This window comes from Ranitomeya variabilis, chromosome 1, assembly GCF_051348905.1.
Source record: "Ranitomeya variabilis isolate aRanVar5 chromosome 1, aRanVar5.hap1, whole genome shotgun sequence".
NCBI classification, from domain to species: Eukaryota; Metazoa; Chordata; class Amphibia; order Anura; family Dendrobatidae; genus Ranitomeya; species Ranitomeya variabilis.
In genome coordinates this window covers 85,052,580-85,065,295 of record NC_135232.1, presented here as the reverse complement: position 1 = coordinate 85,065,295, position 12,716 = coordinate 85,052,580, and the positions used below count along the sequence as shown (strand labels likewise).

At 46.7% G+C, this 12,716-nt stretch overlaps 1 protein-coding gene across 1 annotated transcript; it reads right to left on the bottom strand.

Moving 5' to 3' along the window:
• Window positions 1–3,198: 3,198 nt before the first annotated feature.
• On the bottom strand, window positions 3,199–7,436 carry LOC143793561 (uncharacterized). The gene is made up of 4 exons (XM_077280634.1): window positions 7,429–7,436; window positions 6,705–6,777; window positions 6,400–6,592; window positions 3,199–5,405 (listed from the first exon to the last, which is right to left on the bottom strand). The coding sequence occupies exons 1-4, from the start codon at window positions 7,434–7,436 to the stop codon at window positions 5,245–5,247; spliced, it is 435 nt and encodes a 144-aa protein (XP_077136749.1). The 3' UTR covers window positions 3,199–5,244.
• Window positions 7,437–12,716: the final 5,280 nt, after the last annotated feature.

Here is a 12,716-nt window from a genome sequence, read left to right as displayed (position 1 = left end):
ATGTACTGCGTGGCTGTGCAATATACTACGTGGGCTGTGCTATACACTACGCATACATATTCTAGAATACCCGATGCGTTAGAATCGGACCACCATCTAATTTTTTATAACCAGTCAAGGTAAAGCAGATAGCTATTAGCTGCTATTTTTAGGCTTGGAATGCCTATAGATATTTGGCCTCCTCAGGCTAAAAATAGTAGCCCACTGCCGCCTCGGGAAAGGCGCATCCATTAGATGTGTCAATTCTGGAGCTTTGTCTGGCTCTACCCGGTTGCCCCTCCTTTAGCCAATATTAGGATAAAATAAAAAATAAAAATAATCCTCACCTGTCTGCCGTTAATCCATAATACCGAAGCCCACAATGATTCTCAACTCTGCTAGATCCAGATGAAGTGGTGAGCAGTAACATCAGGAACGTAACTGCTCACCAGTGTCTGGAACACAGTGAGATTAGCATGAAAACTGACAGTTGCAGTAATGAATTGTGACATAATTAGGGTTACTGTGCAGCGCCCCAGAGTCCTGGTCGTTGCAGTACTGATGCTCCGCCACTAAGGGGGGCTATGGTACGTCTGATGGCACTGAAGGAGTTCACCTGACCAGGTATCACAGACACCAATACACTTCACAGTCTGGCCTCCAGGAGGAGCTAAGGGTGCTATGTATTAGGCCACGCCTCACAATCTGGTAAAACTGGGGGTTGGATAGGAAGTTAGAGAGAAAGCTGACTGGGTTGGAACCAGGCAACATCCTGTGGCAGAGGGTGTTGCAGGGGAAGATTCAGGGGGGTCCCTGTCAGGGGTGGGATCCTGACAGAGGCCTAGCGAACAGAAAGAACGTTACGGGACTGTGCCTGCACTTTATTGCGGCGGTACCCCAAGAAAGGACAAGAAGCGAGGTTTATTGTGCTGAGTGAGAAACGAGATCAACTCAACAAGGAGAAACACCAGTAGGAGTCATGCTGTAAGATGAGGCAACATCCTACTGAGGCGCGAAGCCGGTGGCCGGAAACGCCGAGGAAGTATTGAGCTCCAGGCCTTACTTCAAACCTACGGCAGAACAGTCAGTTATAGGCGGGCTGTCTCACCCCAATCACCTAAGCAGACGTAGGGGGCAACAATTGGAGAGGGGCGACTCTAGGGTCCTGGAAGACCTCCGAGCCTACCCGTCATACGGGTGCGTCCTAGCCATATCATCTGGGGGGACGAAGAAGAACATCAGAATAAGTTATGAGGGAACTTCAGAAACAGACACAACAGTTGTGAGGACTATCCCGTAAGCTCAGCAGGGAAGGACTACAACATACAAGTGCTAGAAGGTAGGCACAGATTTCCACCTGCAAAGGGAACTCTGGAGGTGCCATCGGACCGGCCAGTCTCAGACAGCCCGGTTAACCATATTCGGGACTGAAGACCCAGAAGCCTTCAGTAAAGAGGTAAAAAGACTGCAACCTGGTGTCCTCGTTACTCTCCGCGACCTGCACCGCACGCCACTATCCACACCTTTCATTGGACGCCCCTCAGCAGGGTCACGGACCGGGTCTAGCCACCGTGACAACCCCAGAGCAGAGACACAGAGGCCCGGTACCGGGTACCCCTCGGCCCTGCGGCAGTGGGGGCGCTCCAACTGCAGGTCACAGGTGGCGGCTCTCATGGTAACTTCTGTGTGATCTGGCCTGTGACCTTACTGTAAGGTCACCTGAGTTCACAGCAGCTTGTTCTCACACTGTGCAGCGCCAGTGCCGAACTGATGAACAACTGTGAGTCTGGCACTAAATATTCCATGAGAGCCAGTGACTATGAACTCAGGTGACCTAAAAGATTACCAGAGTTCACAGCCACCGGGTCTCCCTTCAGCTGTGAAGCCAGAAACCTTAAGGGAGAATGGAGTTTCCATCTGCTGAAACACCTGGAGGCTGTGAACTAAGGTTACATTGGGTGCGTGTTTTACTGTCACTTCATCGTGATCATCGCACAATCAAGAAATATGTAGCTGATTCCCAGCACACAAGTGTGCGTGCTGATAAGGAAAAATTGAGGACTCTTTCCAACAGGCAATTGCGTAAGGTTAAAAGAGCAGCTGCAATATTGCCTTGTCATAGCAGCAGACAAGTTTTTGAAGCTGCTGGTGCCTCCAACGTCCCCAGAACAAGATGCAGGGTCCTTCAGAGGTTTGCAGCTGTGTGTAAACCTTCCTGTCGACCACCTCTATCCACTGCACACAAGCAGAAACGGCTCCAGTGGGCCAAACAATACATGAAGACTGACTTCCAAACTGTTTTGTTCACCGATGAGTGCCGTGCAACGCTCGATGGTCCAGATGGATGGGGTGGAGAATGGCTGGTTGATGGACACCCCATGAAAACACGGCTAAGGCGCCAACAAGGAGGAGGTGGAGTAATGTTTTGGGCTGGAATCATGGGGAGAGAGATTGTCGGCCCCTTTATGATCCCTGAAGGGGTAAAGCTGAACTCCATAATCTATGTGGAGTTTCTAAAACAACACTTCCTGCCATGGTTCAAGAGGAAGAACCGTGCTTTCCGCAGCAAGATCATTTTCATGCATGATAATGCACCATCTCATGCTGCAAAAAACACATCTGCATTTCTGGCTGCTATGGGCATAAAAGAGGACAAACTTATGGTGTGGCCACCATCTTCCCCTGACCTCAACTCCATTGAGAACCTCTGGAGCATCATCAAAAGAAGTGTCTATGATGGCGGGAGGCAGTTCACATCTAAGCAACAGCTCTGGGAGGGTATTCTGTCCACATGCCAAACAATTGAAGCAGAAACCATCCAAAAACTGACAAATTCAATGGACGAGAGAGTTCAGAAGCTTCTTTCGAACAAGGGGTCCTATGTGCAAATGTAACATCACCTAGAATAAAGTTTTCACTTGAAAAATGTTTGATTTCATAGGCAGTTTGTTCCAAAACATTGTAATTATAAAAGAATAGTAGATGACTGGAAAATAACAATGACTGCAATTCAGATAGGTAATTTAGAGAAAATATGAGGAAATATAATTTGCATAATAATTTGGAACACAGTGTACATGGCACACACTTATACACACACAAATACATAGCATGCACTTATACACACATATGGCACACACATGCTGCACAACAAATGCTCATTTGATACATGTGCAATAGAGTGCAGGGTTGAGTATGTCACCACAGAACAGACAGACCAACTGTTGAGGGGAATTTATTAACAGGAGTTAGATTCTCCTCGCAGGGAGTAAACAGGGGGTTAATAGAGGTAAATCAAACAGTAAACAGTTAAGCAGAATCAAAAGGGTTAACGAGTGTTCTTGTAACTTATCAGTCCAGGGTGGTCCTGACTGGAGGGTCCTTATTCCAATGTGGGTACAGTCACCAGCAGCGCTTGAGATCCTGAAGTCTCTCCTCTGTCTCCTGGGAACAGGAGACTCCGGGGTTAAGTTTTTGCAGTCTTTTCTCCCAGTGAAGCTGGAAGCAGGAAGTAACACAGCCACTCTACTGCACAGTCTCTGTATATTAGCCTGACAGTCTTTCTGCAGTAGCAATGCTACACACACACTGAGCAGTTTACTTGTCACACTCAGGGGTCCTGGCTTGTCACTGCGGTCACCGGGGCTGCTCGTTCAGGTCACTGTCAGGGGATACGTCTTCTCTGATTATGGAGGCTTCCATGTCCACACTCTCACATCCAGCCTTCACTACGGCTGGTATCTCAGCCTCAGTGCCCTCACGGGGAGCACACTCTCTCGGGAGAGCGGCACTGAAGCCTGCTTTCTCTCTGGCGCGCTGTCCCCTATGTCTCGCGTGCTCTGCTCTCCCGCTCTTCTCTGACCACACCCCTCTCTCTTCCTCTCTGCCCCCAGCAGTCACATGGTCCCCTCTGTCCAGGGCAGAAAGTCCTCCCCCAACAACCCAGCTGTCCGACTAAGTGGTTCCAGGTAAGGAGCAGGGAAAGCAACCTCATTACACATGTAATTCACAAACACATACACATAGCTCACAGACAGCACACACTACACATACCACACACTATACACACCAGACATATATACACTGCACAAACCTCAGATACACACAGTGCTTTATGCTGGAGGGAATGAGATGTTCCACACTATCAGCTTCTCCAGCTCCCAGCAGCACAGTCCCAGCAGCACAGTCCCAGCAGCACAGTCCCAGCAGACACCTTCCCTCTCCTCTGCTGTAACTGCCGACAAGAGCAGGAGGAGCTGACAGCAGGACAGGAGCCTTTTCCACCAGGAGCAGCACACACATTGCTCTTCTACTTATATGCCAGCTCAGGTTGGTAGCTACCAGCTCTAGCTCTAGCTCCCCCTCAGAGGCTCTGTGCAGGAGGACAGGAACACTGGCAAATGAGCACTTCTATTACTTTGATGGGGGAGGTTCAGTGGCCGCCGCTCCTGTGCTTCATTGCATGCTCCTTTTTCACTGCCAGAAACATCCAGACATTCCCAGAGTACATGACCTGTGGTGACATCATGGTCACATGGCAGGTCACCTGATCGTGATGTCACTACAGGTACTTAACCAGTCTCTACATCAGAAGCTTCACTGATAATGCTATTATCAGTGAAGCGTCTGCTGTAGATGCTGGGGGCCCCCAAGGGAGTGGGAGTCCCAGGCAGCTGCCTAGTCTGCCTTGCCATAACGCCGGCCATGGCTGGAGTTCAGGCGTAAGGTGTTCCGACATGCCCTGCTCTATCTTATTAAAAAAAATGGTGTGCTGGTCTCTGGAGGTCGCCTTCCAGACGTTTAAGGCATTGGTTGACATCCTGGAAAAGTGTGTTAATATGGGTCAGACCACTTTCCAGTCTATCTCCCAGCGCCTTCAGGCCATTCTGGAAGACAGAGCTCAAGTGAATAAACTCGGGCATGAGTGACCTGTCCGAGGCCTTCTGCCGCTGGAGGGAAGACCCCCCAAAACAGAGGCAGAGGACTGGGACAGGGGAACACCTGAAGGACCAGCTGCCTGTTCTCTAGCCTGTGACGCTGGCCCACTTGCTGCATCGCTGGTGGATGGCTGGGACTGGTCCGTGGCTGTACAATGAGGGACCGCTCCAGAGGACAATCCAGGTTCGAGGGTGCTGCTCCAGGATCTGTGAAAAGAAAAGTAAAACATTACTACCAAAAAATAACAATTGTAAAAGCACCAACTCCTGTGGAATAGAAAAATTCAGATTAGTGAATACAACACAATGGAATACAACACAAAAATACTTATGTTCTCTGAGCAAGGACAGTCCTCAGGAAATCCAGCACCCGGTGGTACTTATATTTCCCGATCCTTGCTGCAGCACCACTGCTAACTTGGATCTCCTGTCTCAGGTCCTTGTTGAAGCAATCCTTCAACGAACGCCAATGGGTTTTGACTTTGTTCACTGTAAATAGAGAAAAAAAAATGTGTTAAACAATGCACTTGAGGCCAGAGGCGTAGCTAGAGCTTTTGCCGCCCGGGGCTGTTCCCAAGTTTGGCGCCCCCACCCCCAGCTCAATACACACAAAGGTTACCAAAAATAGTCAGGACAACATGCACAGAAACAAAACTCTTTATTGTTTAACTGAAACTTTAAATTGTCACTTTGGGAGTAAAGTTGATTTCAAATGTTGTAACAAAATAACAAAAAAATAAAGTAAGGTCAGACCAGGGCCCGGGCCACCAGAATGGCACTCCTGTAGCCGGCAAAAGAGCGGGACTGGTTGCAGACACTCCAGCATTCCCAGAATGACGTCACTTTCTGCCTACGTCTGGGTGCTGCTACACACAGTCCCGCCCTCCCACCAAATGACCAATCGGCCCGGCAGCGGAGTAAGTTGGTAAAGCCTGTACGCTGAATTTGAATTCTCTATGATGATTTTTTAGAATAAAAAAACCATGCAGCAGAAATAAGACCTCAGATGGACAAGTTAAATTCTTTCGCCGGTGAATGTTACCATCACATGATTGGGACTGCAAAAAAAAAACAAGTTCTGCTTACCTGACCGCGCTCCTGCTCTCTCCACGCAGCTGAAGCGTGCACTCGCCGGCGACTGATAATGACGTCAGACGCCGGCGACATGCACGCTGGGACTGACGTCAGCTGCCAGCCTCAGATTGGCTGGCGGCTGTTAACTATTGACGTGCGGGCGCGGGCCCGCACGTCAATAGCGTTAAACAGCTGCAGCGCCGGCTGCGGCCCGGTGACCCACCCCCCGCATTGTGCCGCCCGGGGCGGCCCACCCCCCCGCACCCCCCTTCCTACGCCACTGCTTGAGGCCAGGATCACACAACCGTGTGTGATGCGAGAAACTCGCAGGAATTTATCGCATCACACACAGTTGTGTGATCCCGGCCTTCAGGTCCACTGCCGCATCAGACCACATTGCAATACTTACGAAATTCCTTTCGAACTCGTGGCGTGGCATTGTCCCAGTAGTCCATTAGCGCTTCGGCCACCTCATTCCACAGCCGCCGAATCACCACAGCAGCCGAGTGCTGCTGCTCCCAGGTATCCCACAACGGAACTCGTTCCTGTACCAATGTGATGAGGCGGTCATTATCAATGGCTGCTTCCTCCCGTTGTGGAACCTAGAAATGAAAGAAATACATTAATTTTGTAAAGATAAAACACTTAAACCAAAAATAGTCAAGAGTAACCAAAAACAGTCAAGAATAACCAAAAACAGTCAAGAATACTTACACGCCGTCTTGCCACCTTGGGCCAGAACTTGGGCCAGAGTATGCTGCTCCTGCTCGTCTGCCCTGGATTGGTTCTGAAAAGAAAAATAAATATTTTGCCACATGGGTAATAGTGACAGTCTCCTGTCTACTCTGTGAGATCTGCTCTGCACTGGAGGACATGATGAGGAATGCTGCAAGAGAGGCAGAAATATACTAAACCTACGACAATGGAGCAATCACTCCAATGAACAGTAAAAACTGAGGCTGCATGCAAATATGTAGTGAAAAAATAGTTATTTTAATATACAACAAAACCTCAAATAAATAGTGTGGGTTAAAAAACCCTGGTATAATACAAGACAAAGTTAAAAAACTACGACAAAGTCACATTAAAGGGATAATGCCAGTGTTCCCAATAGGTGCAAGTTGAGATGGTAACCAACTGCAATTGGCACCTAGATAGTTAATGCCAGGCCCCTGACAGGGCATGTGTGTGAAATACCCTCATTAGTCTCAGTAAACAAGTGAACATATCGTATCACAAGCCATGCTTCCAAACATCAGGGGATAAAGTGCCGCTAATAGTGCCAAAATTTAATGCTTACCCATGTGGGAACGGGGAACAGGGCACAATTGTAAACGCCAAGCAAAAGCCCTGACGCGCGTTTCGCGTTTGTGTTGCTTCCTCGGGGGGCTGTGTGGTCCACCAGAACCCTTCACGAACATATATAGGAAAACTTTACCCACTCATCATAGCGTCACGCTCATGTGAGCGCATGGGGGGCAGGTCCGCGGCCACAGACGTGTCACTTCTGGCCATCCAGGTGCCAGTGCTGGTCAAGGAAAATGTTTCCTGTGACGTCACTGACCCACACTGAGCCATATGGGTGCCTTCCAGGACACGCACACACTGGGTACATACAGCGTATGCACGCCGCGTGACGGCCATTTTGACTAGAGGAAAAAGTGTGGCCATCCTATTCAGGAAGAGTTGGTGAATATACACGCTGTGACCATGACAAATATAGGATATAAAACAGTGACAACAATGGAAAAAGACATAAATTGGTGGACATTGAACATCGGCAGCAATTGGTGGAATTCCATATTCGGACACAAGAGGTATCTAACAGTACTCATTTTCTAAAATTCTTGTTATCCTCCGTCCCGCCGATGACAACAGATTTTAATCCAGTCCAAAAAATTTGAAAATATTTGGAACAGATGTATAAAGCGAGAAATCACCCTTAGGTGATTCATCAATGTGTCACTGAATGAAACAATAAAAAGAAAAGAAACAGCGTTAAAATGGGAGAAAATGGACATAAAGGTCATTTATAACAATAGCAACCTCATAGGAAGGGAACAAAGGATTGTTTTTCATTCAGAATAAATTTAAAGGACTTGTTAGTGAGAAGCCATTATTTCACTGACCCCCCCAACCCTTTTGGGGCTGGAAAACAAAAATGTTTGTCATTTGTATACAGATTTTGGGAGAGGGGGTACAGTAACAGGAGTATCAAACAGAGCTATCAGCGTGCAAGAAGAGCACCAAGAGACAAACTTCTCTGTAAAGCACGGTCCGGTGTCACGAAAGATCTGCCCGTACTAAAAGAACCCACCCTCAGACGTCTCATTCCGGATCGCCCACTCATGACAGCCAAGAGAGGTAGAAATTTAAAGGACTTGTTAGTGAGAAGCCATTATTTCACTGACCCCCCCCCAACCCTTTTGGGGCTGGAAAACAAAAATGGGGTGTTATCCTTGTGGATCTTGTGTAGCTTGTCGTAACATTGTTTGAGCAACTTCTTTTACCTCTGCTGATGGAAGTAGGGATTTCCGGATCACTTGCTACATTTCTTGCAGTACCACGCATGTGGTGTATTATGCTATCTGCACCTGCAATCTGATTTATGTAGGACTCACCTGGCGGGAACGAAGGGTTAGAGCGTGGGACCATGTGAGGGACATCATGGCTGCAAAAAACTCTGATGAGGATGCCGAGCTCAAAACGATCCCTAGGCACTTCAAGCTGGACCAGGATTGTGACCCATCAGCTTTACAAATACGTGGCATCGATAGGGTGCATTGTGGAATACGTGGTGGTGATCTGAAAAAATCTTTGGCGCAGCTGGAGTGCCGCTGGATCATCACTCTCAGCACGCTGTCTCCTCATGGCTTAAATGAAAAACTATCCTTTGTTCCCTTCCTATGAGGTTGCTATTGTTATAAATGACTTTTATGTCCATTTTCTCCCATTTTTAACGCTGTTTCTTTTCTTTTCTTTTCTTTTTATGTTTCATTCAGTGACACATTGATGAATCACCTAAGGTGATTTCTCGTTTTATACATCTGTTCTAAATATTTTCAAATTTTTTGGACCAGATTAAAATCTGTTGTCATCGGCAGGACCGAGGATAACAAGAATTTTAGAAAATGAGTACTGTTCGATACCTTTTGTGTCCGAATATGGAATTCCACCAATTGCTGCCGATGTTCAATGTCCACCAATTTATGTCTTTTTCCATTGTTGTCACTGTTTTATATCCTATATTTGTCATGGTCACAGCGTGTATATTCACCAACTCTTCCTGAATAGGATGGCCACACTTTTTCCCCTAGTCAAAATGGCCGTCACGCAGCACGCATGCGCGGTATGTCCCCGGTGTGTGCATGTCCTGGAAGGCACCCATATGGCTTAGTGGGGGTCAGTGGCGTCACAGGAAACATTTTCCTTGACCTGCACTGGCGCCTGGATGGCCGGAAGTGACGCGTCTGCAGCCGCGGACCTGCCCCCATGCGCTCACATGAGCGTGACGCTATGATGAGTGGGTAAAGTTTTCCTATATATGTTCGTGAAGGGTTCTGGTGGACCACACATGCCACTTCTTTGGACTGTCTCCTGTGGTGTTGCACATATGGTAATTAACTATTCAAATCACTTCCACTCAGTTGCTAATGAGCTAAAAAATAACTTTTCAGTTTCATTCAACGTGAACTTTTGCAAACTTTACTAATATGTTCCCCAAATTCCTCATTTTATAATGTTATCGGATCTGAATAAATGCTGCAAAGCCTCATTTGTATTAGGCTCTCAAAATAAAAAAAAATTGGCTCTTATGTAATCACTTAGTGGAATGAAAATTCCTTATCTTAACTAATGCAGCAAATTTCCAGCTCAGAGAACCAGCAAATAAAAGTGCCTTTAATTTAGCAGCACAAAGCGAAATCAGATTCAATCAAAGCAACTTGTTCTGCGGCCTCGTGTTACGTGTTCTAGGTACTGACAGAATCTACATTTCAAAGGTTGCATCAGAAAACTATGGTGAACTAGAAGTCATATTTTTGGGCTTCATGGAAGCTGCTGGCCAATAAAGATTGCAATTTAGATATCGGCATCTGTGTCACAGGACAGATTACAATAGATACCAGTATTGGAGGTCAGCGGTGAATAAAGAGCATAAGGGTATGTTTCCACGTTCAGTTTTGCTTCAGGCTTTGGTCAGGATTTTATGCAGGTAAAATCCTGACCAAAACTGCACCTGAAGTCACTGGCAGGTCACCTGCGGTGTACCTGCGTGTTTTGCTCATAGTAGCAACATGCTGCGTTTCGAAAAAACGCACCACGCATGCGTTTTCGCGGCAAAAACGCATGCGTTTTTTAACGCATAGTGGAGTCTGGATTTCATGAAATCCCATCCACTATGCTGTAACATCTGGACGCTGCGTTTTTGACGCTGCGGAAAAACGCAGCGTCAAAAACGCAGCGTTTCGTGAACGTGGAAACATACCCTAAGAATGTTTTTATGTTTTTTAGGGACAAGGCATGTGTGCAATGACCTTGTACAGCAGCACATGGAGTCCTTCTGGTTCCTTGTTACTGACCATCTAAGACTCTCTGCCCCAATTAGGGTATGTGCACACGTAGAAATGTCCACTGCGGATTTTTCCGCAGCGGATTTCATAAATCCGCAGGGCAAAAACAGTGCATTTTTGCTGTGGATTTCTCATGGATTTACTGCAGATTTACCTCGGTTTTTGTGCGGTTTCTACTGCGGTTTTCTATTATGGAGCAGGTGTAAAACCGCTGCGGAATCCGCACAAAGAATTGACATGCGGAAAATAAACCGCTGCGTTTCCACGCGTTTTTTTCCGCAGCATGTGCGTTTCCCATAGGTTTACATGGTACTGTAAACACATGGGAAACTGCTGCGAACCCGCAGCTGCGGAAACGCTGCGGATCCGCAGCAAAATCCGCAGCATGTGCACATGGCCTTAGACTTTTTGGGAAGTCTAGAAAAATTATTGTCCGGAGGAAAAAAGGGAACGTTACCATAAATCCATCTGGAAAAATTATGTTTCAGAGCAGAAAAGGTGAACACGAGTCCTGCTCACAGTATATCACCCTGGCACCATTCATAGGTGGGGGCTTTTCACTCATGTAGTAGTGGGATCACTCACAATTTTGTCTAAGAACACTGCCATGAATAAAGAGTAATATCTAAACATCCTCCAAAAGCAACTTCGCCCAACCATCCAGGAGCAATTTGGTGATGAGCAATGCTGTTTCCAGGCTGATGGACACCATGTTACAAGGCAAAAGTGATAACTAAATGGCTCAGTGAACAACACCGTGAAAATTTGGGTCCGTGGCCAAGATACTCCCCAGATTTCAATCCCATCGAGAACCTCTGGCCAATCCTCAGAAAGCGGAAGGACAAAGACACAGAAATTGTATTAAACTCCAAGCACTGATTAGACAATGTTGGAGTAGGTTCATCCAGAAGTTGCATCCAGAAAAGTGGATTTTTTTCTTGTCATCTTCAGCAGCTACTAATCATTTACATAACTCTTTACAGTTTCCTATGCTACAGAATTGTAATGTATCTGTAAAAATCGGATGCCATACTGTGGCTCTGTATGGCATCTTTTGTTGGTTATATATGGAGTTGGCTACTCTTAGTTCGCACCTGTACACACCGGGTTTCTGTTAGTAAGTGATGGTCAGTCTTTTGTTATTTGTATACATAGGCTCTCTGACTGAGCACAGCACCCATCAGCCTGTAGCAGTTTTAATCATAGCAGGTGTTATGATCCTAATGGCAGAGGATCTCAGGAGTACCAGCTAAGTCTGCAAACACAAAAAACCAGCTCATAGGGAAGTGGTAACTAGGCTGACCGTATACCTGATCCTAGCACAAACAACTAGCAGCAGCCGGGGAACGTACCTACGTTGGTTCTAGACGTCTCGCGCCAGCCGGAGAACTAACTAACCCTTTCAGAGAAAATAAGACCTTTCTTGCCTCAAGAGAAAAGACCCCAAAGTATAATACAAGCCCCCCACAAATAATAACGGTGAGGTAAGAAGAAATGACAAACGTAAGAATGAACTAGATTTAGCAAAGAGAGGCCCACTGACTAATAGCAGAAAATAGGAAGAAGACTTATACGGTCAGCAAAAAACCCTACAAAATGTCCACGCTGAATATCCAAGAACCCCCGCACCGACTAACGGTGTGGGGGGAGAATAACAGCCCCCCTAGAGCTTCCAGCAAAATCAGGAATCACATTTTAAACAAAGCTGGAACAAAATAAGGAAAATTCAAATGCACAAAAATAAGAAAGCAGGACTTAGCTTATCTTGAAAATCAGGAGACCAGGAGACAGGAGAAAACAGACATGGTCTGATAACAACGAAGCCAGGCACAATACAGAGTATCCAGGAAGTTTATATAGGCACACCCAAGGCCAAACGAATCAGGTGGGTGCCAACCTGGGGAAAGACACTCCAAGTGCCATACCGCTAATGACCACAAGAGGGAGCCAAGAAATATAGTTCACAACAAGCAGGATCCTATTTATCCATATAAATATAGGCTTCAGCCTAGGAGAGGATTCACATTAGGTTCCCAGCAATGAGGATTGCCTTATCGCGGCTGTTGGGCACACATGAATTGGGCTAAGCAGTCTCAATTTTTCCCATTTTCTAGAGCAGTAATGCAATTCATATATCATATTTCATGTTTTCATG

Excerpts from the sequence above, each read along its gene's own strand:
- LOC143793561 (XM_077280634.1), bottom strand. Across the intron at positions 6,593-6,704 it reads CCAAGGTGGCAAGACGGCGT|GTTCCACAACGGGAGGAAGC; the intron begins GTAAGTATTCTT and ends TTTCATTTCTAG. Across the intron at positions 5,406-6,399 it reads ACGAGTTCGAAAGGAATTTC|TGAACAAAGTCAAAACCCAT; the intron begins GTAAGTATTGCA and ends CTCTATTTACAG.